General features: G+C 41.7%; 1 protein-coding gene and 1 pseudogene across 14 annotated transcripts in view; both read left to right on the forward strand.

The window, feature by feature from the left end:
- The window catches only part of Depdc5 (DEP domain containing 5, GATOR1 subcomplex subunit), a 127,106-nt gene that overhangs the window by 25,826 nt on the left and 76,414 nt on the right, over positions 1 to 24,866 (forward strand). For all 14 annotated transcript variants that reach the window (XR_005092068.1, XM_037208150.1, XM_037208153.1 and 11 more), the window contains 11 exons: positions 286 to 355; positions 1,258 to 1,330; positions 3,514 to 3,617; positions 4,080 to 4,154; positions 5,852 to 5,986; positions 6,368 to 6,429; positions 6,554 to 6,627; positions 12,797 to 12,866; positions 13,325 to 13,361; positions 14,045 to 14,165; positions 18,329 to 18,549. Coding sequence is in view for 13 of the 14 variants with exons in the window: in XM_037208150.1 (XP_037064045.1) it covers positions 286 to 355; positions 1,258 to 1,330; positions 3,514 to 3,617; positions 4,080 to 4,154; positions 5,852 to 5,986; positions 6,368 to 6,429; positions 6,554 to 6,627; positions 12,797 to 12,866; positions 13,325 to 13,361; positions 14,045 to 14,165; positions 18,329 to 18,549 (1,042 nt within the window). In the remaining variant the exon portion in view is untranslated. The remainder of the gene's footprint in view (positions 1 to 285; positions 356 to 1,257; positions 1,331 to 3,513; positions 3,618 to 4,079; positions 4,155 to 5,851; positions 5,987 to 6,367; positions 6,430 to 6,553; positions 6,628 to 12,796; positions 12,867 to 13,324; positions 13,362 to 14,044; positions 14,166 to 18,328; positions 18,550 to 24,866) is intronic.
- LOC114694110 lies at positions 14,337 to 14,433 on the forward strand (annotated as a pseudogene).

The following is a 24,866-nucleotide window of genomic DNA, read 5'->3' on the forward strand; positions in this document are numbered from 1 at the left end:
AAGACAGGAAAGAGAGGTCAAGGTCAAGGATGCGCACCTTGTGGGAGGAAAAGCAGAGGAGAGAGGAAGGGGAGGAGTTTTTCCTTAGAATGAGGTTTTTACATCAGGACTCTGGGGTGGCGCCAAGGGGTGGGTGGATCACAGTATTAACACCTGCAATCGCATGAAGCTCTCTAACACTGTGCACAGCCACTGAGCCTCTTAGGAGTGCATATATCCATGGGTTGCTTCATAGTGAAGTAAATGAAATAAACTTGTACCTACTTTTTCTGTGTTCATGCCTAGGAGAAGAACTGTAGTCATGAAGTGACTGTGGTCCTATTTTCCAGAACTTTTTATGATGCAAAATCTATTGGTGAGTAAATTTTTCTCATATATATATATATATTTTTTTTTTGAGAATTTAAAAAATTTTGATATTTTTTTTCATACAGTATATTCTGATTACATTTTAAAATTTTTATTTGTAATTATTTAGTTAGTTAGTTTTTGTTTTGTTTTGTTCCCTTCAAGACAAGGTCTTGCTATATTCCAACTGTCCTGGGACTCAGTGTGTAACCAGGCTAGCTAGCCTCGAGCTCACAGAGATCTTCCTGCATCTGCCTCCCAAGTGCTGGGAGGTGTGCACTGTTAAGCCCAGCTAGATTTTTTTAACTTTTGATAGACAGTGTCTTTTTTTTTTTATAGTTTTTCAGGCTGGCCCTGAACTCCTGGCTTCAAGCAAACTCTTTCCTAAGGCTCCTAAGTAGCCGGAGTGCCAGCACACAACCCTCTACCCAGCTTCTTTTGATTTTCTCTGTTGGGTCCGTTACCTTCATCTCCAGCAATTCATTTTCCTCTTTGCTTTTGCACCGTTTGTCTTTCCCATCTTTGCTAGGGGCCCAAATAAAATGGAAACTACTACATCTTAATGTGTGTAAGATGGCTGCGCCGGGACACCACCTAGAACCCACGTAATTGATACCCAATTAGCTTTACCTATTATTTATTTATTTACTTACTGTTTTTTTTTTTGAGACAAAGTCTCATTATGTAGCTCTGGCTGTTCTGGAACTCACTGTTTAGATCAGGCTGTCCTCGAACTCAGATCTGTGAACTCAGATCTGCCTGCCTCTGCCTCCCGAGTGCTGAGATTAAAGGCGTGTGCCACCACGCCTGGCTTCTTTTTGTGTGATCTTCAACTCAAAAGAGAAATTCAACAACACTGTAAAAATCTCTTTCCAATATAATCTGTATACTGAATTTTCTGTATTTCAGATGAATTTCCTGAAATAAACCGAGCTTCAATTCAACAGGATCACAAAGGGAGATTCTATGAGGACTTTTACAAGTATGTTTTGGTGCTTTGCTGTGTCTTTAACTTATTTATTGGTTGTTTCTTTCTAACTTAAAAAAATTTTTTTGATTTCACCAATTTTCCATTCTTGTACTTTTAAAATTATCGGATATAGGATACTACATTGTGTTCAGAATTTTTATTTGTTTTTGCTGTTTTGAACAGTCTCACTATTCAGCTTTGGTTAGTTGGAACTCACTGTATAGGCCAGGCTAGATTTGAACTTATAGCATTCCTTGTTTTTGCCTACAAGGTGCTGGGGTTATTGGTGTGAACCATCACAGCTTCCAGATTTTTTTTTTATTGTAAAGTATGTTAGCCTTCAAAAGTAATACTAAGTGAATAGGTAATATAAGAACCCTGGATGTCCAGTGTCTGAATTTGTAGCTTATATTTTGCCATATTTGCTTTCTCTACTTTTGGCTGGATTTTACTTTAAATTATAACTCTTATAATATTTTATTCATATGCAAAATAAGATCATTTTATATAAAACCATAATGTCATTTAACAAAATTAGCAGTGACTGATATTATCCAGTTATCTGGTACATTTCAGAGTTCCTTAATAATGTGCTAAAATAACTTATCTGTGGCCGAGGTGGTGGTGGCACACCTTTAATCCTAGCACTTAAGAGGTAGAGGGAGGTGGATCTCTCTGAGTTTGAGGCCAACTTGGCCTACAGAGTGAGTTCTAGAACAGCCCAGATTACATATAAACTCAGTTGGGAAAAAAAGTAGTGATGATGATGATGATAATGTAAAAAATAAAAATAAGGGGGAAGATGCTTGAGGAACATACCTGACCTTGATTTTTAGCCTCTTCAGGAGCATGTTCAGAAACTGCATGCACAGATGTGAACACAACACACACACACATCACATACAGAATGATACTACAGAATAGGATAGATTAATAAAGCCTCTGTGTACCCACCATTCAACCCAACAGACAAAAGCCACCAACCAATCATGAGAACCTAAGTCTGGGTTCCCAGTACTGATGGAAAAGCCAGACAATGGCTGGGTCTAACATAACCCCAGTGTTGAGGAACAACAGACAGGTGAATTCTTGAGCTCATTGGCTAGCCAGTCTAGCCCATTCAGCAAGCTCCAAGTTCAATGAAAGACCCTGTCTCAAAGAATAAGGTGGAAAGAAACCAAGGAAGACACCATGTCAACTTCTAGACTCCACATGCACATGAACACATACTCACACAGATACATATATAAACTCCCACATACATAGTTTGTTGCTGTTGTTTGTTTTTTCGAGACAGGGTTTCTCTGTGTATCCCTGACTGTCCTGGAACTCACACTGTAGATCAGGTTGGACTAGAACTCACAGAGATCCACCTGCCTATACCTCTTAAGTGCTAGGATTAAAGGCATGTGCCAATCATGGCTGGCTTTATTTTTATTTTTAAGATTATAAATACTTATTTTATGTGCATTGATGTTTTGCTTGCATGTCTGTCTGTGTGAGAGTGTCAGATCCCCTGGAACTGGAGTTGCAGACAATTGTGAGCTGCTATATGGGTGCTGGGAATTGAACCTGGGTCCTCTGGAAGATTGGCCAGTGCTCTTAACCACTGAGCCATCTCTCCAGCCCTAATTTACTGATTTATTTATGGTGTGTATGCAGGTACTCAAGGGAACACTGCTTGTCAGAGGACAGCTTGTGAGTGTCTGTTCTCTCTTTCTACCTTGTGGTTCCCTGAGATGAACTCTCATATCAGGATCTGTGGCATGTGCCTTTAACCTGATGAGCAATCTTTGTTTATTTTTTATTTTGAGACAGGGTCTTTCTCTGTAGCCCTGGCTGGCCTGGAATTCTCTATATAGACCAGTCTAGCCCAGAATTCACAGAGTTTCTTCTGCCTCTGCCTCCAGAGTGCTAAGATCAAAAGCTTGTGACACCACACCTAGCTTATTGTTTTATTTTTGATCAAATAACCCTGGCTTGTCTGAAACTCACTATGTTTACCAGCCTAACCTTGAACTTATGGGTCTTCCTTAGTCCTCAGTCCTTGAATTGTAGACATGTTCATCCCTTTATCCCCTGCTTATTACTTCTTATTAACCACATTTTCCTCCTCCCTTGAAACTTTGTAATGAACCTGATAACATGTATGTAGTAGGTGCTTGATTTCTCTTTCATGACAATATTCCTTTCAGAGTGGTGGCTCAGAATGAGAGAAGGGAAGAGTGGACATCGCTCCTTGTGACCATTAAAAAACTCTTCATTCAATATCCAGTGTTGGTGCGACTGGAACAGGCAGGTACTGCATCCGTGTGTCAGAGGTGCAGTGGGGAAGTGACGTGTGGGATGGAGGCTCCATTCCTTTGTATTGCTGTAGATCGTTCCTGCTTCCGGTCAGGTCTTTATTTTCTGTTGGATCGGGTTGTTCCCTGCATATGCTGCCAGTTCCTGCAATGTCCCTAACACAGTGTGAGGGGGTAGAACGGAGCCAGATGTCTTCCTGGTTTTTCTTTTTCTTTATTGCATTTTTTTGGGGGGTGGGGGTCTATAGACATGGTTTCTCTGTGTAGCCCTGGCTGTCCTAGAATTTGCTCTGTAGACCAGGAGGCCTGGAACTCAGAGATCCACTCACCTCTGCCTCCTGAGTCTTGGGATTAAAGGCATGCCCCACACCCACTCCCCAATCTGGCACCTTCCTGTTAGTTTTGAAGAGTTCATCTTTCATGAAATGTTTTTCCTTGCCTTGTATCTTTTGCTTCAGGGGGCTTTCCTCAAGGAGACAATTCTACCTCAGCACAAGGAAACTACCTAGAGGCCATCAACTTGTCTTTCAATGGTGAGTGAGAACACGGTAAGCCGACCTCTTGCTTCCCATGTGGCCATAGGCAGCTCATTGCTGATGTCCAAAGCCCCAGAGCTGGAAGTCTTCTTCCCATCTAACTTCAAATTAACTCAAAGTAGTGCATTCTAATTGGATGGTCGTATTGACTGCTCTTTGGCTCATGGGCCTTCTGTTGGGGAATCAGCTTAGTTTTCTTGTTGACCTCTTGTGGTAAGGAGCTGGCAGGACTCTTGCCTGGCTGCTTGTTTTACTACAAACTATGTTTTTATTTCTCACATTGCCCCTCAGCTGATTTTAGGTACATTTTTTTATTTTAGGTTCTGCTTTTTAAAAGAAAACACATATGTTCTTGAGTGTGGTGCCTGAGGTAGAAGAATCATAAGCACGAGGGATATAGAGAAAGTGAGCTATTAGAGAGACTCTGTCTATCAAAAACAAAAAACAGGGTCAACAAAATGGTTTGGTGGGTAAAGGTGCCTGACACCAAGTTGAGGACCTGGTTTGGTCCCTGAGATTTTAGAACAAGACAAACAACCCTGCAAATTGTCCTCTGATCCCTATAGGCAGACAGTGGCACTCACGCACCTACACACACACACACACACACACACACACACAATGTAATAAAAAATTAAAAACAAAACCACAAAAAGTACTGTATTCTTAGAATTCAAGTGGAGAAGGTATGCTAAGTAAACACAGGGTACCTACCATCAGATCATCAGTAAGAAGAGCCAGTTACTGTGGTGGGATTTCTTCCTAAGGCTTGTAGAAATTGGACGGAAAGATTCAGGCAGCCCTTTTCAGGGAAGGTGGAGACCTTGGTGGCTCTGAGAAACGCAGCGGGAGGAATTCCTGAAGCCATATTCTATCCCCAGTGACCCTGTCTCTGCTCTTTGTGGAATTCTACTTTGCAGTGGGAAAACTATGATAGGCCCAGCTCCAGGTAGCCATTGACTGGCAGCGGAAGTGCTGGTGTTTTCACTTCACCCTGTCGCTGTCCCATCAGTCTGTATCCAGATTCTAGGGAATTCTAGAGTACAGAATTACTGCTCTTTTTTTTTATCATATTTGAATTTCAAGGATTTTTCATAGCAATGATTAGTTCAGGCATAACAGTTACTTAAATTTATAAGTCTTGAAAGGCTCTTGATCTATTTTCATAAATGTTGTCTTAAATTGATATTTGAGGGCTGGCAAGATGATCAGTGGACAAAGGTGCTTGTCTCTCACCCTGATGACCTCAGTTCAGTCCCTTGGACTCCACACGGTGGAAAGAGAGCAAACTCCCACAAGTGGCCCTCTGACTTCTAATGTGCACTGTGGCACTTGAGTGTGCACACAATAATAAATATGAAGTACCGTACTTGATTCTTGGAGCTTTCAGTATAGACTCTTTGATGGATGATGTAAGTTTTTGACATAAAAATTGAGCACTTAAGGCTGTATGGGCAGCTATTGGGTACTAGTGAGGGTGATTTATAAAGAGTGAGGTGAGTGTCTTATTTCAAGACATTGCTAAAGCAGAAGGGAAAGGCAAGCATGTATGACTTGGTAAAATTCGGTCAGAATGAGCCAGTTGGTATGATTGGAATGTGTTCGGAGTTCTCTGAAAGCAGAGATGCTTGCCTGTGGCTGGTTTCTGAAAAGCTGTGACATCATCACAGGGGGGATTTTTGTTTTCTTTAAAGTGTTTGACAAGCACTACATCAACCGAAACTTTGACCGAACTGGGCAGATGTCTGTGGTGATCACGCCTGGGGTGGGTGTCTTTGAAGTGGATCGTCTACTCATGATCTTGACCAAGCAGCGTATGATTGATAACGGTAACAGTCCTTGGTTTCCATTGTCCCCCTGTGTTAATACCCTCCCTTATCCTAGAACTAGGGAGTTTTCATTGTCGTCTTAGGTTATTAAGTTTTCATTGTCGTCTTTGCAAGGTGATCAGGGATGTCACTAGAATGGAGTAGTGGAGGCCTTGCTTCTGTTTTTATAGATCTTCTGGGTAATCAGTGTCCAACCTAAAGCACATTAGAGGAAACAGAAAATGCATGTATTTCTGTCCTGTGTAGGTAGCAGTGATGAGTTTATAAACTGCAGCACAGCAAGTCAGCTTTGCCTCATCCCACGCTCAGTATTATTACCAGACTGGAATACTTACCTCTGCTGTTGTCCTGACCTGCCTTTCTCTGTCCTTCCCTTTTTAGGAATTGGTGTGGACTTAGTGTGCATGGGAGAGCAGCCTTTACATGCTGTGCCATTATTCAAGGTAATAGAATTTAGATTTCCTTCTGAAAGACCAGGTGAAGAATAATTAAAAATAGACAAATTGGAGCAGTTCATAGCCAGTTTGTTTTCTAGCTTATTTGTGCTTTGGCTTTTTTTCTTTGCAGCTACACAACCGGAGTGTTCCGAGGGATTCTCGGCTGGGTGATGATTATAATATTCCTCACTGGATAAACCACAGGTGAGTGTCATTGAAAGTGGAAGATGAATGTTTTGAATGGTTTCCTTGGTATTGGCTCTTTACATTGGTTGTTTTGTTTGTTTTGAGATAGTCTCTCTGTGTGGCCTGGCCTCAAACTCATGGCAGACCTGCCTCAGTCTCCTGAATGCTAAGATCATATTGTGAGCCAACCAAACTTGCCTTATTTACTTATTTATTTATTTCTTGGCTAGTTGGTTGTACTGGGAGTTGTGTACCAAGGGCTTGTTTTGTTTTGTTTTTTATTGTTGTTGTTGTTGTTGCTTTAATACTTACTTTTATTTCTGTGTATGCAATATGCCATTTGTATATGGGCGCACACAAAGACCAGACAAAAGTGTTGGATCATCTGGAGCTAGAATTACAGGTAGTTGAGACCTGCCTGGTGTGGGTGCTAGGGACCAAACTCAAGTCCTCTTAACCATTGAACTCTCTCTCCAGCCCGCACCTAGGGCTTTGTGTATAGTAGGCAATTGCTCTGCATATCTCTGTCCTAGGCCTGAGAATCACTTCTTTAAACCATTACTTTCTTCTTTCTTTTTATTTTTCATTTTATTTCTGAGTAACAAGATAGTTTTTATATTCTTAGTTTGAGTCTCAGAAGTAAAGAAGGTATTAGTGTTCTTCTCTGCCATCACAGGGAAGGCGTGATATGCCAGAGTTCTTGGGATATGGAGACATGGTCTTTAACCCACTGCTCTATACGTGTTTGATGAGCTTGACAAGGCCTAGTGTAGTTGTCTCCTGCCGCTGTTTCCCTTTCTCGCTGTGGGTGGCAGACACTCAACTTACCTCAGGTCTGGGCCTTTTCTTTTCTTTTTTTAAGATAGAGGGCCTCTCTGCCTGTCTGCTTTTCCTTCAAGGCCCAGCTCCAATCCCTCTCCTCTACTCCTTCTCAAAGGCCAGTAGATACTTTTTCTTTGGTGCTTTCTATTCTTTGTGTTGTTTGTCATGGGCTGGGCTCCGTGAGGGGCAGACTGCTTGGCTTATGGCTGTAGATCAATAGAACCTTCTATAGCATATTTTTTAAAAAATTTATTATTATACTGATTTATTTATTTTTCTGTGTGCATGTGTGTAAGTCTGCTCATTCCGTGGCACACTTGTGGAGGTCAGAGGACAGTTTGTAAGGTTTGGTTCTCTCCTTCCTCCCACCATGTAGTTCCTGGGGATCCAACTCAGGTCATCAGGCTTGTTGCCAGCACCTTTACCTAACACTGAGGAATCTTGCTGGTCCTGGCTTCTACAGTATTCAAGCTGCAAATATATACCAGAGCTCAGCTTGGAAACTCATTACAAATACAGATGTTAGCCTTGTGTATGTGTCTTATCTTTGTCACAAGCTGTGTTCCTATTGGTACAGGGATTGTTGTTGGTCACCTATATTCATAAGTGAAGAACCAGAAATCAGCAAGGATTGCTTGTTTAGCCATCTCTGTAAAGATAATGTGGTTCCATTGCAATTATCCTGTTCAATGAAGGTCCCTTACTTCTCTCAGAACCCATGGTTTTTATGAAAATTGTAAGCTGGGCAGTGGTGGTACATGCCTTTAATCCTAGTACAGGAGGCAGAGCCAGGCAGATATCTGTGAGTTCGAGGCCAGCCTGGTCTACAGATTGAGTTCCAGGACTGTTAAACAGAGAAACCCTGTCTCAAAAAAAAAAAGCAAAAAAAATTGTGCTTTTTTTTTTTGAGACAGGGTCTTGCTGTGTAGTCACGCTAGCCTCAAACTGTTGGTAGTTCTGCCTCAGCAATGTTAGTATTAAAGCTCTGAGCCATCACGTCCAGCACAGATATCATACTTAAAAACTAAACAAAACAAAAAACTTTATCTGGGTCTTTTGCCTGTGTGTGTGTGCTCCACATGCTTGCCTTGTGTCCCCAGAAGTCAGAAAAGGGCATTGGGTCCCCTGAAACTGGAGTTACAGGTTGTGAGCTATCATGTGGGAACTGGGAATCCAACCTGGGTTCTTTGGGAAAGTAGCCAAGGCTATTACTCCCTGAGCCATCTGCCCAGCCCCTGTTTTGGTCTTTGGCTCAGAGGGGAAAAAGAAAAACAGAAAGCAGAAAAAGGTTGATTCAATGTAGTAGCATTGGGAAAATGGACAAAGAGATTCAGCAGACCCCTGAACTGTGTTTTCAAGGTCTTGAAGTGAGATCAGAATTTAAATAGAGGACCAAGGATATGCACACCTAAGCAGTGCTAGTCAAGGTGTGGTTCTGCCCACCACTGACCCACCATCACCTGGGCTTTCAGCTCATCCTGGAAGCTGGTTTGACAGATTGTCACAACTGTTTGAAATTTCTTTCCAGGGGACCAGTCCCACACTGGTTGGCAGCCTTTCCTTCTCCATCATGAAATTTTTGGAGAATTCTCATTTCTTTAAGTCCATTGTTTCCATCTCATAGACTGAGAGACGTAAGTGTCTCTTTAGAATATCTTCATTTCTGCCAGCCCAGTTACAACAGCAAGTTACAACCTTCAGCTGCTGAGCCGTCTCGCTGACCCTGTGTTTGTAACTCTTCAATACACATTTAAATACACTCACCAGTTAAAAATCACCATTAATTTACCATAGCTCATGGTTTTGAGTTTAGTTCAGGAAATGTAAAAAGTAACTATAGAATATATAGAAATACATGAATTCCAATTAAAGTTCTGCATTTTTCTCAAATTTTACTTTATAGTAACTTAGAAGATTCCCAAATTACTACTTTATTTTTTCATCCTACATTGGTTTTCTGGTGCCATTATGATGCCAGATGGAACCATATGTGAAGGATTTTTAAATCTGAGAATTTGGAGGGACTGAGACCTGTTTTTCACATTTCATTGTGAGCCTTGCTAATAAAGAAGATTGTGATATAAGATTCATGAAAATAGCAATTTCATGATTCAACTTCATAGAAATCCATTTTTCTGTCTCACATTACTTTATAACTCATCTCTGTGATGTGTTTGCATGTGTGTGTTTGTATTAGTGCACATGTGTCAGTTTGAACACATTATTAATAATAGCCTCAGAATACCCAAAATGTGTCACTCTTGCATTAAGAAAAATAAATTAAAAAGCACTTTCACTTGGTATAATTTGACCAAGATTGAGCCCAGATTTGAATTCTCTACTTCTCTCCCTGTGTCTTTTGTATTTTTCTCTTGGTCTGTTGTATGAGCCTGAATCTGTCCCTGCTTGAATGCTGTCTTGTGAATCTCATTGTGTGTGTTTCTTTGTGTCCCTAACAAAGGCCCTTTCTTTCCCTTTTATTAAACAGCACAGAACACATCACATGGAGAAGGAATGAGAGATACTTTATAGAAATCTTACTAGAATTTTATAAGGGATGATGTCACTGACACAGATAACAAGCAAACAAAAGCTATTAAGCAATATCTGTATGTTGTCTTCAACACTTTTGGTGGATATTCATGTTTTGTAAGGTTGCTTTCAACCTATTTATGCTGTTTGCAGCATTTATTACCATAATACACATATACGCATGCATTATTTATGGGTCAGGGGCAAGGAATAGCACATAATTTATAGTGTAGCTTGTAAAGTTTGATTACATGGGAAATACAAGGCAAGTAAGTTTATTTGATACATTGTGCATATTCTCTCTCTCTCTCTCTCTCTCTCTGTGTGTGTGTGTGTGTGTGTGTGTGTGTGTGTGTGTGTATCTCGGCAGGGTCTCTCTACAGAGCCCTGGCTGGTCTAGAGCTTCCTCTGCTTCCCTGGTGCTGAGATTAAAGGCACCATACCCTGTGATAACATTGTTGTCTTAGAGTCAGTCTTTTTTTAATTTTTTTATATTTTTCATTTTTTGAGACAGGGTTTCTCTGTGTAGTTTTGGTGCCTGTCCTGGATCTTGCTCTGTAGACCAGGCTGGCCTTGAACTCACAGAGATCCTCCTGGCTCTTCGGCTTGAGTGCTGGGATTAAAGGCGTGTGCCACCACCGCCCAGCCCTTCGAGTCAGTCTCCCGTGTCTCTAAGGTACATTATTGACCGTGGCTAGGAGGTTCTTGTACACACTTTGGAGGGCAGATGTCAACCTGGTATGTCTTTTTTCAGGAGCATTCCCATTGGCTAGGCTGGCCAGCCAGTAAGCCACAGGGATCTGTCTCCCTTTTCCCTGTGCTGGGACTTCAAGTGCACAGCACTGAGCCTGGCTTTTTCACTTGGGTTCTGGACATTGAACCCAGGCCCTCATGCTTGTATGACAAAGGTGTCTCCTTAGCCATTTCTCTTTTCTTGGGACAAGTCTTGCGAGGCCGACCTAAAACTCACAGCACACTCCTGCCTCAGCCTTCCACGTGCTTGAATCTGTCACCATGCCGGGTTTTCACTCATATCCTTTACTCTCCATGTCTGGGAAGAAAAGAGCAGCTTCTACTTAGTTCTCTCCTTTCTCCACTGGGAGAAACAAAATCCCAGGGGTTGGCTGGACTCCAGGTCCAGTGGCAGGTACAGGTGACACTCTTGTGTTCTTATGTACTTAGTGTTCCATAGGATTGTTCCCATGGCCTGTCCCTTATCTGCAGATGCTGCTGCTTTTGTTCTGTTTTTATTTATTTATTTATGCACGCCAGAACAGGGCATGAGATCCCACTATAGATGGTTGTGAGCCACCATGTGGGTGCTGGGAATTGAACTCAGGACCTCTGGAAGAGCAGCCAGTGCTCTTAATCACTGAGCTGTCTCTCCAGCTCCTGTTGTTTTGTTTTTTTGAGGCAGGTTCTCACTTGTAACTGTGGCTGGCCACATAGACCAGACTGACCTTGAACTCACAGAGATCCACCTTCCTCTGCTTCCCAAGTGTTAAAAAAAAAAAAAAAAGCGTGTGCCACCACACCTGACTTTGTTTTTAATTTTATTTGTTTATAGTCAGAGATTTTCTAGAAGATAGAATTAGGGCAATGTCCCAAACATTATTTGCAAGATTATGACTGGGTTTTCTCAAGAAGGCTCATGGTCCCTGAAGAATGGAAAGGCAGAACAGCTTCTGTGTGTTCATTCAGCACTTGGGTGAGGCTGGTCTTCAGTTAACATAGGTTTATGACTTGGTTGTATTAAGATTATTTTTAGAGGGATTGGGATTTAATGGTTTTTGCCATCTTTTCTTGAGCACTAACTTTTGTCCTGTTTTTGTTTGTTTGTTTTATTTTGTTTTGTTAAGTGTCAACCAGTGAGTAAATATTTAGAACTTCCTGTGGACCTAACATTATACCAAACATCAGGATGAAAATATTCTGATATAAAGGAATTTTGTTCCTGAAATAGAAGATTCTGATCTGGTTAGCAGTCAGGACAGTGCATACTAGACAGGGAGCATGTGGTGTATGAGGAGAAAAGGCCAGAGCAACAGTTGAAATCATTGCTGATGTTGAAGTTGGAACTTAAACTTTCTACTATTACTATTATTATTGTTTGAGAAAATGTCTGACTATGTAGCTTGGCTGGCTGAGAACTTGCTATGTAGATAGGCTGGCCTTTTAATTCGTAGAGATCCATCTGCCTCTGCCTCCAGAGTGCTATGATTAAAAGCTTTTATGACAGTTCTTGACTTTATTACTACTTTATGTATGTGCGTATATGGTGTGTGTGTGTGTGTGTGTGTGTGTGTGTGTGTGCGCTTTTGGAAACTGATTCTCTCCTTCCGCCATAGGTTGCCAGAGATCACACTGTCAGGTTTGCACAGTGCTTTTACCTGCTGAGCCATCTCACTGGCCAGAATTGGGAAGATTTGTGAACGTAAAACAAAGCTATGCATAGGCGAGCTGATCTTACTTGGGATTGCCGTTTGTCTTAAGGTTTAGATTAAAGAAGCCAGGCGTAGTCGAGCACACCTTTAATTCCTGCACTTAGGAGGCAGAGGTAGGCAGATCTGAGTTTGAGGACAGCCAGGGCTACAGAGAAATTGTGTCTTGAACCCCCCCCCCCAAATGTGTTACTATAGAGATGCCTCAGCAGTTAAGAATATTGGTTGCTCTTCCGGAGGACCTAGGTTCAGTTCTCAGCACCCACACAGCAACTCAACAACCGTATATAACTCCAGTTTCAGTGGATCCAACACTCTCTCACAGACATACATATAGGCCCAAATGCACATAAAAATAAATAAATTATAGATTGACTTTTTTTTTTTTACAGTTTCTACACGTCCAAAAGCCAGCTCTTTTGTAACAGTTTCACTCCACGGATAAAGCTGGCAGGAAAGAAGGTATGTTTCCCCAGTTTGAACAACTTTCAGGGGCTACTACACACAGCTGTGTATTTATTCTGATCTTGAAGTACTGTCATCTTCCTTTTCCCTTGTCTGGGGTCGTAAATAGAGTTTAAACATTTCTGTGTTGAGACTTTATGGAGAAGCTGGGCTGTCGCCTAGTGTAGGACACTTTCCTAAGCATGCACAAGGTCCCCGATTCAGTCCCCAGCAGGAAGGAAGTGGTGTCCATGCCCCACCTGGATAAGGTTGTGAGAATAAGATACAAGGTGGAAATGAAAGACTTAGCGGGACTTGACACTGTGGTAGGCAGGTGTGAGTGTTAGCACCCATTTTCATAAGTTACTAGATAACTAGGACATTGTCTTTGCCCTGGGGAGTAGTACATAACATACTGTGTTGTGTTAAGTTTGGTTCTGTCAGAGGAATGATAAAATATCTATTTAATTTTTCAGCCTGCTTCTGAGAAAACCAAAAATGGCCGTGATACATGTGAGTATTTTTGAGATGCTTTTTCATCACTTTTAGAAACAGCTAATTCATGGCAAGAAAATAATGGGAAGTATCATAAGAAGGTCCATATAAAGGTCAATACACCCATACTCCTGTGTCCTTTGGAAGGGTCCTTAGCCACCTGGTAGTTGTACCTTGTCGGCTGCAGCGAATGGGTCAGGTGGAAAGTAGTGAAGCACTGAGGATGCTCAGAGAGTATTTCAAGCAGGACTGCGTGAGACCAAAGTGCTGAGCACTGCCTTTCTTAATGACTATACTTGTTTGTCTTTTCGTTTGTTTGTTTTTGGTTGGTTGGTTTTTTCAAAACAGGGTTTTTCTGTATAAGAACTCTGGCTGTCCTAGAATTCATTTTGTAGTCCAGGCTACCTTGAACTTAGAGATTTGCCTGTCTCTACTTCCTGAGTGCTGGGATTAAAGGCATGTGCCACCATGCCCAGCTACTACTATACTATTTTAATGTCACTTTGACATACATGTCATTCAGTCTTAACCTGATGGTTGGGTTATTATTCTATCTTTGTCTTGGTAGATGATCACCTGTGCCTTGCAGATTTTGATGACTCTCTATAAGTCATCTGTATAGATATCTATTGGATACTTATAGGTATTTCTATAGGCATCTGTTAGAAATGTGTTTTAATTGTATTATTTGTGTTTTACAGCTCTTGGTACTCCAAAGGAATCTGAGAACACCCTTCCCATCCAAGTAGATTATGATGCCTACGATGCTCAAGTGTTCAGGCTGCCTGGTCCATCCCGGGCTCAGCGCCTCGCCACCTGCAGGTTTTCTGTCAGATTGCCCTGGGGGTGCATATGAAATTATTTAGGGGCTAGATATGTGGCACAAGTGTGTAACTTAGTACTCAGGAGGCAAAGGTGGAGGGATTTCAGATTCAAAGTCAGCCTCAATTACATAGAGAAATTATATATCAGGAAAAAAAGATTGGTTAAGAAACCCTGAGAGGTGCTTGCTTCATCAGCACGTAGACAGAGATTAGCATGGCCTCTGTGCAAGGATAGCACACAAATTCGTGAAGTGTTCCATATTGTTTTTAATTCCAACAATGTTTGTATTAAAACAGACTATTATAAAGCAAAAAGAAAACCCGAGGGACCTTTATGAGAGCAACCTTAAAAATGTTTAAATTGGCCGGGCGGTGGTGGCCCACGCCTTTAATCCCAGCACTTGGGAGGCAGAGGCAGGCGGATCTCTGTGAGTTCGGATCTCTGTGAGTTCGAGGCCAGCCTGGGCTACAGAGTTCCAGGAAAGGCGCAAAGCTACACAGAGAAACCCTGTCTCAAAAAACCAACAACAACAAAAAAAATGTTTAAATTGGGGTTGGAGGGATGGCTCAGTGGTTAAGAGCTATTGTTCCTCTTTCAGAGGACCCAGGTTCATTTTCTAGCATTTACACAGTGGTAAACAACCATCTAGAACTCCAGGTTCTAGGAGCTCCAAAGCTTTCTTTGGACCTCCATGGGCACAAGGCAAACCTGTGTACCTACACACATGCAGGTATAATATCTACATACTAAAAAAAATCTTATAAAAAAATTTAAGGCAGTTTTAAATTAAAATTAGCCTCATGAATGTTATGTTGTAGAGATCATTGGGGATTCCATTTGCAGGCTCTACCTATTTTGTTTGTAGTGAAGTATTGTCTCCACAACACTAGAAGATTCTCAGATGTATTTTAGCCAAGAAATGCACTTCACAAAGCACAGACTATTATTCCAAGGACAGAGGTTTTTTTTCTTCTTTCTTTCTTTTTTTTTTTTCGAGACAGGGTTTCTCCATGTAGTTTTGGTGCCTATCCTGGATCTCACTCTGTAGACCAGGCTGGCCTCAAACTCTGCCTGGCTGTGCCTCCCAGGTACTGGGATTAAAGGTGTGTGCCACCATTGCCCGGCTGAAAACTTTCTTTAACTAACACTCTGTAAATTTTCTCTGTGTTGTTTTGACCAAATAATAGTTTCTAATTGTGATAGATTTAACAGCCTGTTCATTTTTGGGGTCTTGTGTGGTTTTCTTGAAATGTACTTGGAGCTAGAGCAATGGCTGTGCAATTAAGAGTGCGTTCAGGGTACCCAGGTTCAGTTTCCAGCACCCGTGCCAGGAGACTCACAACCACTCCCTGCAAAGGCACTTGGAGTGCACACACACACACACACACACACATACACAAACACACACACACATACACACACAGAGAGAGAAACACACACACGTACTCATAATTAAAATTAAAATAGCCAATGTGGTGGCACATGCCTTTAACCTCAGCACTTGGGAGGCAATTCTTTTGAGCTTGAGGCCAGTCTTGTCTACATAGTGAGTTCCAGGACAGCCAAGGCTACATATTTGAGTGAGCCTGTTTCAAAAATTAAAATAATGAATCTTTTTTAAAAATGAGCTACTCTAAGTTATATGATCTTAAAACATTTATTTTTATGTGTATGAATGTTTTGCTTGCATACAGGCCTATGTACCAGTTGTGTGCCTGGTACTCAGGAACCCAGGCAACATCAGATCCCCTAGGATGGCATTATAGACAATTAATTATGAGCCACCATATGGGTGCTGGGAATTGAACCCAGGTCCTCTAGAAAAACACCTGGTGGTCTTAACCACTGAACCATTTTTCCAACCTCTATATTTTATTTTATTAATAGTCTTGGATTGTTTTTCCCATATTAGGAATTGAACTTAGGGCTTCAAGCATGCTAAGCAAATGTATTAAATCCCTTTTGTTTTGAGATGGAGTCTCAATGAGTTAGTTGCCCAGGCTTACTTTGAACTTACTATAGCTCAGTTTAGCCTTGAACTTGAAGTTTTTGAGCCTCAGCCTTTGGAGTAGGTGGGATTATAAGACTGTACCAACAAGCTTGACTTATTTTGTATTTCTGAGACAGGCTCTTGCTCCACAGCTCACACTGCCCTAGACTGACACCTGGTACTACTTAGGGGATTCAGTCATAGCTATGCAGGGGCTTTTCTTACAGCTTTTTATTTGTTTCCATTTCTTTTTTCAGATTTAATTTCTTATTTATGTATATGGTGTCAATATGTATATTTGTTTGCCACAGTGTGAGCAGGTACCCTCAGTGGCCAGAAGACTGGATTGGATTTCCAGGATCTGGAGTTACATTAGGTGGTTGTAAGCAACCTGATGGATGCTGAGAAGCAAATCCAGGTCCTCTGGAAGAATAGCAAGTGCTCTTAACTCCTGAGCCATTTCTGACTTTTCTTCAGAGTTTTTATTTTATTTTTGAGATTGAATTTTGCTGTATTACTCAGGCTGATCTCAAATTACTGGACTCAGGTGGTCCACCTTCCTTAGACACCTAAATTGTGGGTCTGCAAATGCTCCCCACTATGCCTGGCTACACAGACTGTATGCATTTTAATAGGTCCTCCTGCCCTTGTACATGACTAAGCATACTCTGATGCTCAAATAGTTACTGTTGAAGTAGTGGTGGATATGTGGTCAGGCCTTGAGATCTATTTTCAGGCTACCTTGAAGCTCTTGACTTAACACGAAAGTCTTTTAGGAGGTTGGAAACAGCCCTGATGCTAGAAGGGCACCCTGTTGTTGGGCTAATTCTTCTATTCTGAGGTTGTCTCTTCACTGCACTTTCTCCTTTTGATCTTTCTTCCTAGTGCTCCTTGAGATTTTCCCCTTAGAGAGTTTCATGTTTTGTTTTAACTTTATTTTTGTGTGTGGATGTTCAAGTATGTGTCTGTACGCTATCTGCATGAAGTGCTTTTGAATACCAGAAGAGAGTGTTGGATCCTCTGTGACTGAAATTAGTTTTGAGCCATCATGAAGATGCTGAAAATTGAACTCGGGCTCCTTGAAGAGCAGCCCTAACCATTGAAACATCTTTTTAGTCCAAAATTTCATGGGTTTTTTTTGTTTGTTTTTTGTTTAGTTTATTTATTTATTTTGTTTACAGTGTTCTGTCTGCATGCATACCTGCATGCCAAAAGAGGGCATCAGATCTCATTATAGATGGTTGTGAGCCACTGTGTGGTTACTGGGAATTGAACTCAGGACCTCTGGAAAAATAGCCAGTGCTCTTAACCTCTGAGTCATCTCTCCAACTTGTTTCATGTTTTAATGAGTGTATTATTACAAAAGATTCTCTTAAGGAAACAGTAGAACTTGATCAGAGAGACAAATATACTAGTTATTTTCTCACTTTTAAATGTTTTAAATATTGGCTGGGATGTTTCAAGGCAAAAGTTAGGTGTCCTTTTCTTTTCATCTGTACATATTCCAGAATACATTTAAAGAATCAGTTTATTTTAATTTTATGTATGGGTGTTTTGCCTTCATCTTTGTCCGCATATGCAGTATCTGATGAGGTCAGAAGAGGTGATCGGATCTCCTGGGACTTTAGTTACAGACTGTTGTGAGCCAGCTAATGTGGCTGATAGGAACAGAACTTTGGTCCTGTGCAAGAGAAGCAAGTATTCTTAACCATTGGTCCATCTCTTCAGCCCAACTTGAGTACACATTTTTAACAAATAATTTTTTTGTAGAGCCTTAAGAGATGGTTCATCAGTTGAGAGCACATACTGTTCTCGCAGAGGACCTGAGTTCAGTTCCCAGCTGCAACATTGGCCCTCTCACAATTTCCTGTAACTCCAGCTCTAGGGGGATCTGATCCGGGCACCTACAGTCACATGCACATACCCTGTTGAACTCATGGTGATCCTCCTGCCTCAGCCTTTCAGTTGCCAGGATTAGATATAAGCCACCATGCCTTTTTTTCCCCTCTTGAGATGAAATCTTACTTTGTTGTTCAGGCTAGCATTATTTCCCACATTGAAAGTTTTAATATTGGTTTCCTGACTATATATAGCTAACGATCATCATTGATATTTTAACTCAAAGTTGAAATGTTCTTTTCATGGTGGTAATTTGTCTCTTGCATGTCAGGTCTGTGAGAGAACAGGAGAATCATAATCGCAAAAGTGCCAGCTCCTGTGATGTCTCGTCCAGCCCTTCCCTACCAAGCCGTGCACTGCCCACTGAGGAAGTGAGGAGCCAAGCTTCTGATGATAGCTCCCTGGGCAAGAGCACCAACATCCTGATGATCCCTCACCCCCACCTGCACCAGTATGAAGTCAGCAGCTCGCTGGGCTACACCAGCACCCGAGGTCAGAGTCCTGAAGCGCGGACAGAGCTGGGAAGGGCTGGGGACAGTTCCTTTGCAGTGTGGGGCCTGGGCGTGACAGGGATTGATTGGAGTGGGGTAGAAGTCTCATATTTTAGTTATTTCCGTGCCAGTGAGTGGGTACATTCATATTAGGTGTTGCATGTGTATTAGACTGTTTTTGTCTCTAACCTTTTGTACATCATCTAGATGGTCTTTTTAGGCCTAAGGTTAAAGGGGTTTGTTCTTTTCACATCTCAGTTTGTGCCATATTTAAAATAACTGTGTCCTCTGTAGTTGGCTTTGCATATTTATGCCTTTTTCTTTGCAGTAATGGAGGTTAAACTCAAGGCAAGTGCCATACCACTGAGTTATATCCCAGGTCTTTTTGCATTTTTTTAAATTTTGAGACAGGGTCTCACTAAGTTGCCCAGGCTGGACTTGAACTCTCCCTATAGCCTAGATAGGCCTTGATCCTGCCATCCTCCTGCCTCAGCCTTCAGAATTAGTTACATTTATAGACCTTGTCACCAGGTCCAGTTCATATTAAATCCATAGATTTGTGTATCCATACATTAAATGAACGGTGGATTAAAAGAAATACATATTTTTAAAAAATATTTGTACTGGGGGCTGGAGAGTTGGCTCATCAGTTAAGAGCATTTGCTGCTCTTGGAAAGGACCTAGATTTGATACCCAGCACCCACATGATAGCTCACAACTTCATCTATAACCCCAGTTCCGGGGGATTCCTTGCCCTCTTCTGATCTCTAGGCACTCAGCATGTATGTGGTACCTAGACATACATGCAGGCAAAATACCTATACACATACAAAAAGTTTATACTGAACATAATCATACTTTTTATTCTTACTATTTCTTAAATAATATAGAATAGCAAGTACTTAGATGGTATTTACATTGTATTAGTTGTTATAAGTATTCAAGAATTATTTGAAGTATATGTGTAGGTTATATGCAAATACTATCCTTCTCTATAAGGGCTTTAATATCCACAGTGGGACAGATGGAAAGACTCTTAGAATCAGTCTCTCACAAATACCCAAACATGACATATATTCTCTCTCCCTCTCTGATTTTATTATGCTTAATTTTTATTCTATTTTTTTAGCCTTTTAAATGAATTGGTTTAGCTAGGAGTAATAGTGCACACCTTTAGTCCCATCACTGGGGTTGTGGATTTCTGCGAGTTCAAGGCCAGCATGGTCTACTTAGTGAGTGCCAGGTCACTTGAAGCTACACAGTGATACACTGTGAGAACCTATCTAATTTAAAAAAAAAAAAAAAAAAGAAGGCAGGCTTATTTCAGGGTCATAGGGACTTCAGAGTACAACAGAGAAGAAACAGCAGGCTCTAGCTGGACTCTAGACTGGGTTCACTTTAAATTCACAGTTTAGCCAGGCAGTGGTTGCCATGGTGGTGGTGGTGGTGGTGGTGGTGGTGGTGGTGGTGGTGGTGGTGGTAGTGGTGGTGGTGGTGGTGTACTCCACCCAGCACTCAGGAGGCAGAGGCAAGGCAGAGACAGGTGGGTCTCTAAGTTCGAGGCCAACCTGATCTACAGACCGAGTTCTAGGACAGCCAGGGCCACACAGAGAAACCCTGTCTAGAAAAAAACAAAACAAAAGAGACACAGGATGGTTCTGTAGCCAGGCCTGGTGACACAGGTCATAATCCCAGCTACTGGGGAGGCTAAGGCAGGAGGGTCACAAGTTCAGTGCCTGCCTGGCTACATGGTGGTTCAAGGTCAGCCTGAGTAATGATGTAGCACTCTCTCAAAATTAAAAGTAAAAACCAAAAAGTTTGTGTTTGGGAGTGCCGTTCAGTAGTAGAGCATTTGCCCAGCATGCAGAGATCTGAGTTCTATCCCCAGTACAGCAACAGAATACAAAGAGCTTCCCTCGTCCCACCTTTTAAAGCTATCTGTAGCTAGAGTTTTCCTGCCTGGCCCACAGTCAGGACAAATCTCTGTCACCCGCCAGTCCCACAGCCGCTCAGACCCAACCAAGTAAACACAGAGACTTATATTGCTTACAAACTGTATGGCCGTGGCAGGCTTCTTGCTAACTGTTCTTATAGCTTAAATTAATCCATTTCCATAAATCTATACCTTGCCACGTGGCTGGTGGCTTACTGGCGTCTTCACATGCTGCTTGTCATGGTGGCGGCTGGCAGTGACTCCTCCCATCTTCCTATTCTCTCAATTCTCCTCTCTGTTAGTCCTGCCTATACTTCCTGTCTAGCCACTGGCCAATCAGTGTTTTATTTATTGACCAACCAGAGCAATTTGACATACAGACCATCCCACAGCAGCTATCTCCTCCCTCCACTAACCATTGTCCTCCATAATTTCATTACTTAAGAATATGTAAATGGGGGCAAGAGCAATGGCTCAGTGATTAAGAGCACGGGCTGCTCTTCCAGAGGACCTGAGTTCAGTTCAACCACATGGTGGTACACAATCATCTGTAATGAGATTTTGCAAGCATAGATGCAGGCAAAACACTGTATACATAATTAATAAATCTTAAAAAAAAAAGGAATATGTAGATGGGAAGCATACCCAGCCTTATTTGTGTTTATAGCCTTAGGAATGTGGATGTACACAGTTGTCCCCTCTTGGCCTAGAAGGAGCCCTTATAGGAAGGGCAGTTTTTCCAGGACCCAGTATGTTAACAGGAAACTTTCAGCTCCTGGGACCCAAGCACTTGGCAACAGGACAAATTCATCAATGAGGAACTATGATGCTATGCTTAGGGCCTATGAATATTGTTGATGGTTAGATTTCTTTTTCTTTTTCTTTTTTTATTTTTTAATTGGCTGAATGCTTGAAATTTCCAAGGAAAAGAAGCAGGTATTTATTTATGTGATTAGAGAGTATAACCTATGCCACCTACATTAACTTAAAGTTACATTTTCTTTACAAAGAATGCTGTTTTAAAATGGTCTTTCTTCCTTTTTTGAGACAAGGTCTCATATAGCCCAGGCTGGCTTCAAATTCACTTGTAGTCCTTCTACCGTGTGTGCCTTTGAGATCAGACTCAGACTTAGTGGCAAGTACCTTCACCTGCTGAGCCATCTTGGTGCCCCCCCCCCTTTTTTTTGAAGGGAAGAAGAGGTCCTTTTATTTTATTTTACAATACCATTCAGTTCTACATATCAGCCATGGGTCCCCCTGTTCTCCCCCCTCCCACCCCCTCTCCTTCCCCCAGCCCACCCCTCATTCCCACCTCCCCCAGGGCAAAGCCTCCCCCGAGGACTGCGATCAACCTGGTAGACTCAGTCCAGACAGGTCCAGTCCCCTCCTCCCAGACTGAGCCAAGCGTCCCTGCTTAAGCTCCAGGTTTCAAACAGCCAACTCATACAATGAGCACAGGACTCGGTCCCACTTTGGCGGCCCCTTTTTGAGACAGTCTCGTTTCACTATTCCCTGGGTTGGCCTTGAACTTAACAGCAATCTCCTCCTGCCTTAACCGCCTCAGTGCTGGGGTTATAGATGTGCACCATCTTACCTAGCTGAGTTTCTTCTTTGATTTCCATAGTAATTAATTAGGCCATATTCTTTCTTACTTGATAAATCAAAGCATCAGTTCATTATTTTACAGTGTATTCTCTCTGGTTCAGAGAATGATCTGTAACAACTGTACTTTCAGTTTTGAATGAATAAGTTTATTAGATGAGCAACAAAAGTAAAGGAGTAAATAACGCGTATATAGAAGCACCAGACAACAGGAAATATTTTCAAACCAGTTTACAACATTCAGCAAACCACTGGAGTAACCTGAATTTTTTTTTTTTTTTTTTTAATTTATTTACGTATATGAGTGCTTTGTCTGCATGTTCCTCTGCTGGCCAGAAGAGGGCACTGGATCCCATTAGAGATGGCTGTGAGTCACCACGTGGGTGCTGGGAATTAAACTTAGGACCTCTGGAGCAGTAGCCAGTGCTTTCAACTGCTGAGCCATCTTTCCAGCCCCCTGGAGTAACCTGATTAAGAGAGCAAACAAAGGTACCATCATCAAAGGTTTACACACATCTAGCAGAAATTCACTGGGGTAAAGTGAATAGAAAATTTCTTAATTAAAAAAAAAAAAAAAGAAATCCACTGGGGAAGTTGAGGCAGTCAGTTGGAGGTCCCAGTTCTGTCCATAGATGAGCCTTTGGTTTCATGTTCCCACCACAGAATTTTTTTTTTTTTTGAGACAGGGTTCTCTGTGTAGCCCTGACTGTCCTGGAACTCACTCTAACTCAAAAGAGACCCACCTGCCTCTGCCGCCCGAGTGCTGGGATTAAAGGCATGTGCCGTCACTGCCTGGCTCAGACTGGTCTTTGGCTGTTTTCCTGCCTACTACACCTTCTGATATTGGAATTACAGGCATACATCACTATGTCTAGTGACAGGATTTTTGTGGTGATTTGACTACTTTATAATTGTATGCAAAATACAAATCAGATTCAAAGGTGAAATATTACAATGACATAGGAGATTTCATGCTAGATATTAGATAATGATGATTGAAACATTGATTTAAAAATTATATGTGAATGAGTATATATGTTTAGTGGACAACTTTGTGGGTACATGTGAGTTCACATGTGGAGGTCAGAAGACAACCTTGGATTTTGCTCTTCAGGTACCTTCCACTTTTTGTTTGAAACTTGTGTTTTGGGGGCTGGCAAGATGGCTCAGCTAGTAAAGGAACTTTCTGTATAAGCCTGATGTCCTGAGTTCTGTTTCTAGAACTCAAAGATGAAAGGAGAGAACCAACTCCACAGAATTTGTCTTTGGGTCTCCACATGTGTCCTTTGACACTCATGCCCCCACACACTGTAATAATAAATAAAATTTAAAAACAGCATGGCTGGGGCTGGAGAGATGGCTCAGAGGTTAAGAGCACTGGCTGTTCTTCCAGAGGTCCTGAGTTCAATTCCTGGCAACCACTTGGTGGCTCATAGTCATCTGTAATGAGATCTGGTGCCCTCTTCTGGCTCGCAGGCATACATGCAAGCTGAATAGTGTATGCATAATAAATAAATCTTTAAAAACAAACAAACAAACATCATGGCGTTTGATTAGCCTGAATTTTGCCAAATAAGCTAGGCTATTTGGCCAGTAGCTCCAGGTATCTGTCTCCACTTCCCATTTCTCCTTTGCTAGGATTACAGGCATGTATCACTGAAGCTGTTGGTCATAGAGATCCAAACTCAGATCTGATACTTATAGGGCAAGCACTGAGCCGCCTTCCTAGGTATCTTTTGTTGTTGTTCTCATCACACTGTAGCCTAGGCCGGCCTCAAACTCATAATGATCCTTCTGCTTCAACCTACCAAGTGCTGAGATTGCAGATGGAAGCCACCATGTCTGGTTAAAATATTCCTTGATGCACTTTTTAAAAAAATGTTATTTATCATGTGCACATTGGTGTTTTTCCTGCATGCATGTCTCTGTGAGTGTGTCAGATCCCCTGGAACTGGAGTTACAGACAATTGTGAGCTGCCATTTGGGTGCTGGGAATTGAACTCTGGTCCCATGGAAGAATAGACAGTGTTCTTAATTGCCAAGCCATCTCTCCAGCCCCACTTGATGACACTCTTTAATCAGCCTAGTTGTTCCTGGACATGGGATGCACAAAAAGGGACTTGGTTCCCCTGGGTTTCCCTTCTTAGATCTTTAGATCAGGTTATATAGCTTGCTGCCTCCATCTCTGTTATAAGCCATTGCACAGGATAGGTTGAATCTAAATATAACATTTCCTTGCCTGGCCAAGCATGAATGCATTTTTTATCCTTTTTCCTTAAGAACATGTCTTTAATTTAACACAATGACATGTGATTGCTTTACACCTCTCTCATTACACAGGTTCAGTGTGGGGCTCCTCTTAATCATCGAGGAACTCAAGATTCCTTTTATCCTATGATGCCATCATCATCATTGATTTCCAAAGTTGCCATCGAAGAGGAAAAGATATGGAGATGATGCTTATACATAGCTGTTGTCTTGTCCATGAATGGACTAGACCTGTTCTTTGGCTGGAACTTATGTCATTTGGTTTCAGTGCAAATGGAGAGGGATTCTAGCCTTGTGTTCTCAAAATCAAATGGGTTTAGTGAGCTAGTCTGTTCACCAAACAGCTTTCATTTATTTGTTTGTTTGTTTGTTTATTGAGGCAGTGTCTTACTATGCAGTCTTGGCCAGCCTCTAACTTACTATGTAGGTCAGGCTGACCTTGGACTCAGATCTTCCTGTCTCTGCCTCCCAAGTTCTGTGACTAAAGGTGTGTACTGTCACAGCTGGCTCAACAT

Source organism: Peromyscus leucopus, chromosome 7, assembly GCF_004664715.2.
Source record: "Peromyscus leucopus breed LL Stock chromosome 7, UCI_PerLeu_2.1, whole genome shotgun sequence".
In the NCBI taxonomy this organism is placed as follows: Eukaryota; Metazoa; Chordata; class Mammalia; order Rodentia; family Cricetidae; genus Peromyscus; species Peromyscus leucopus.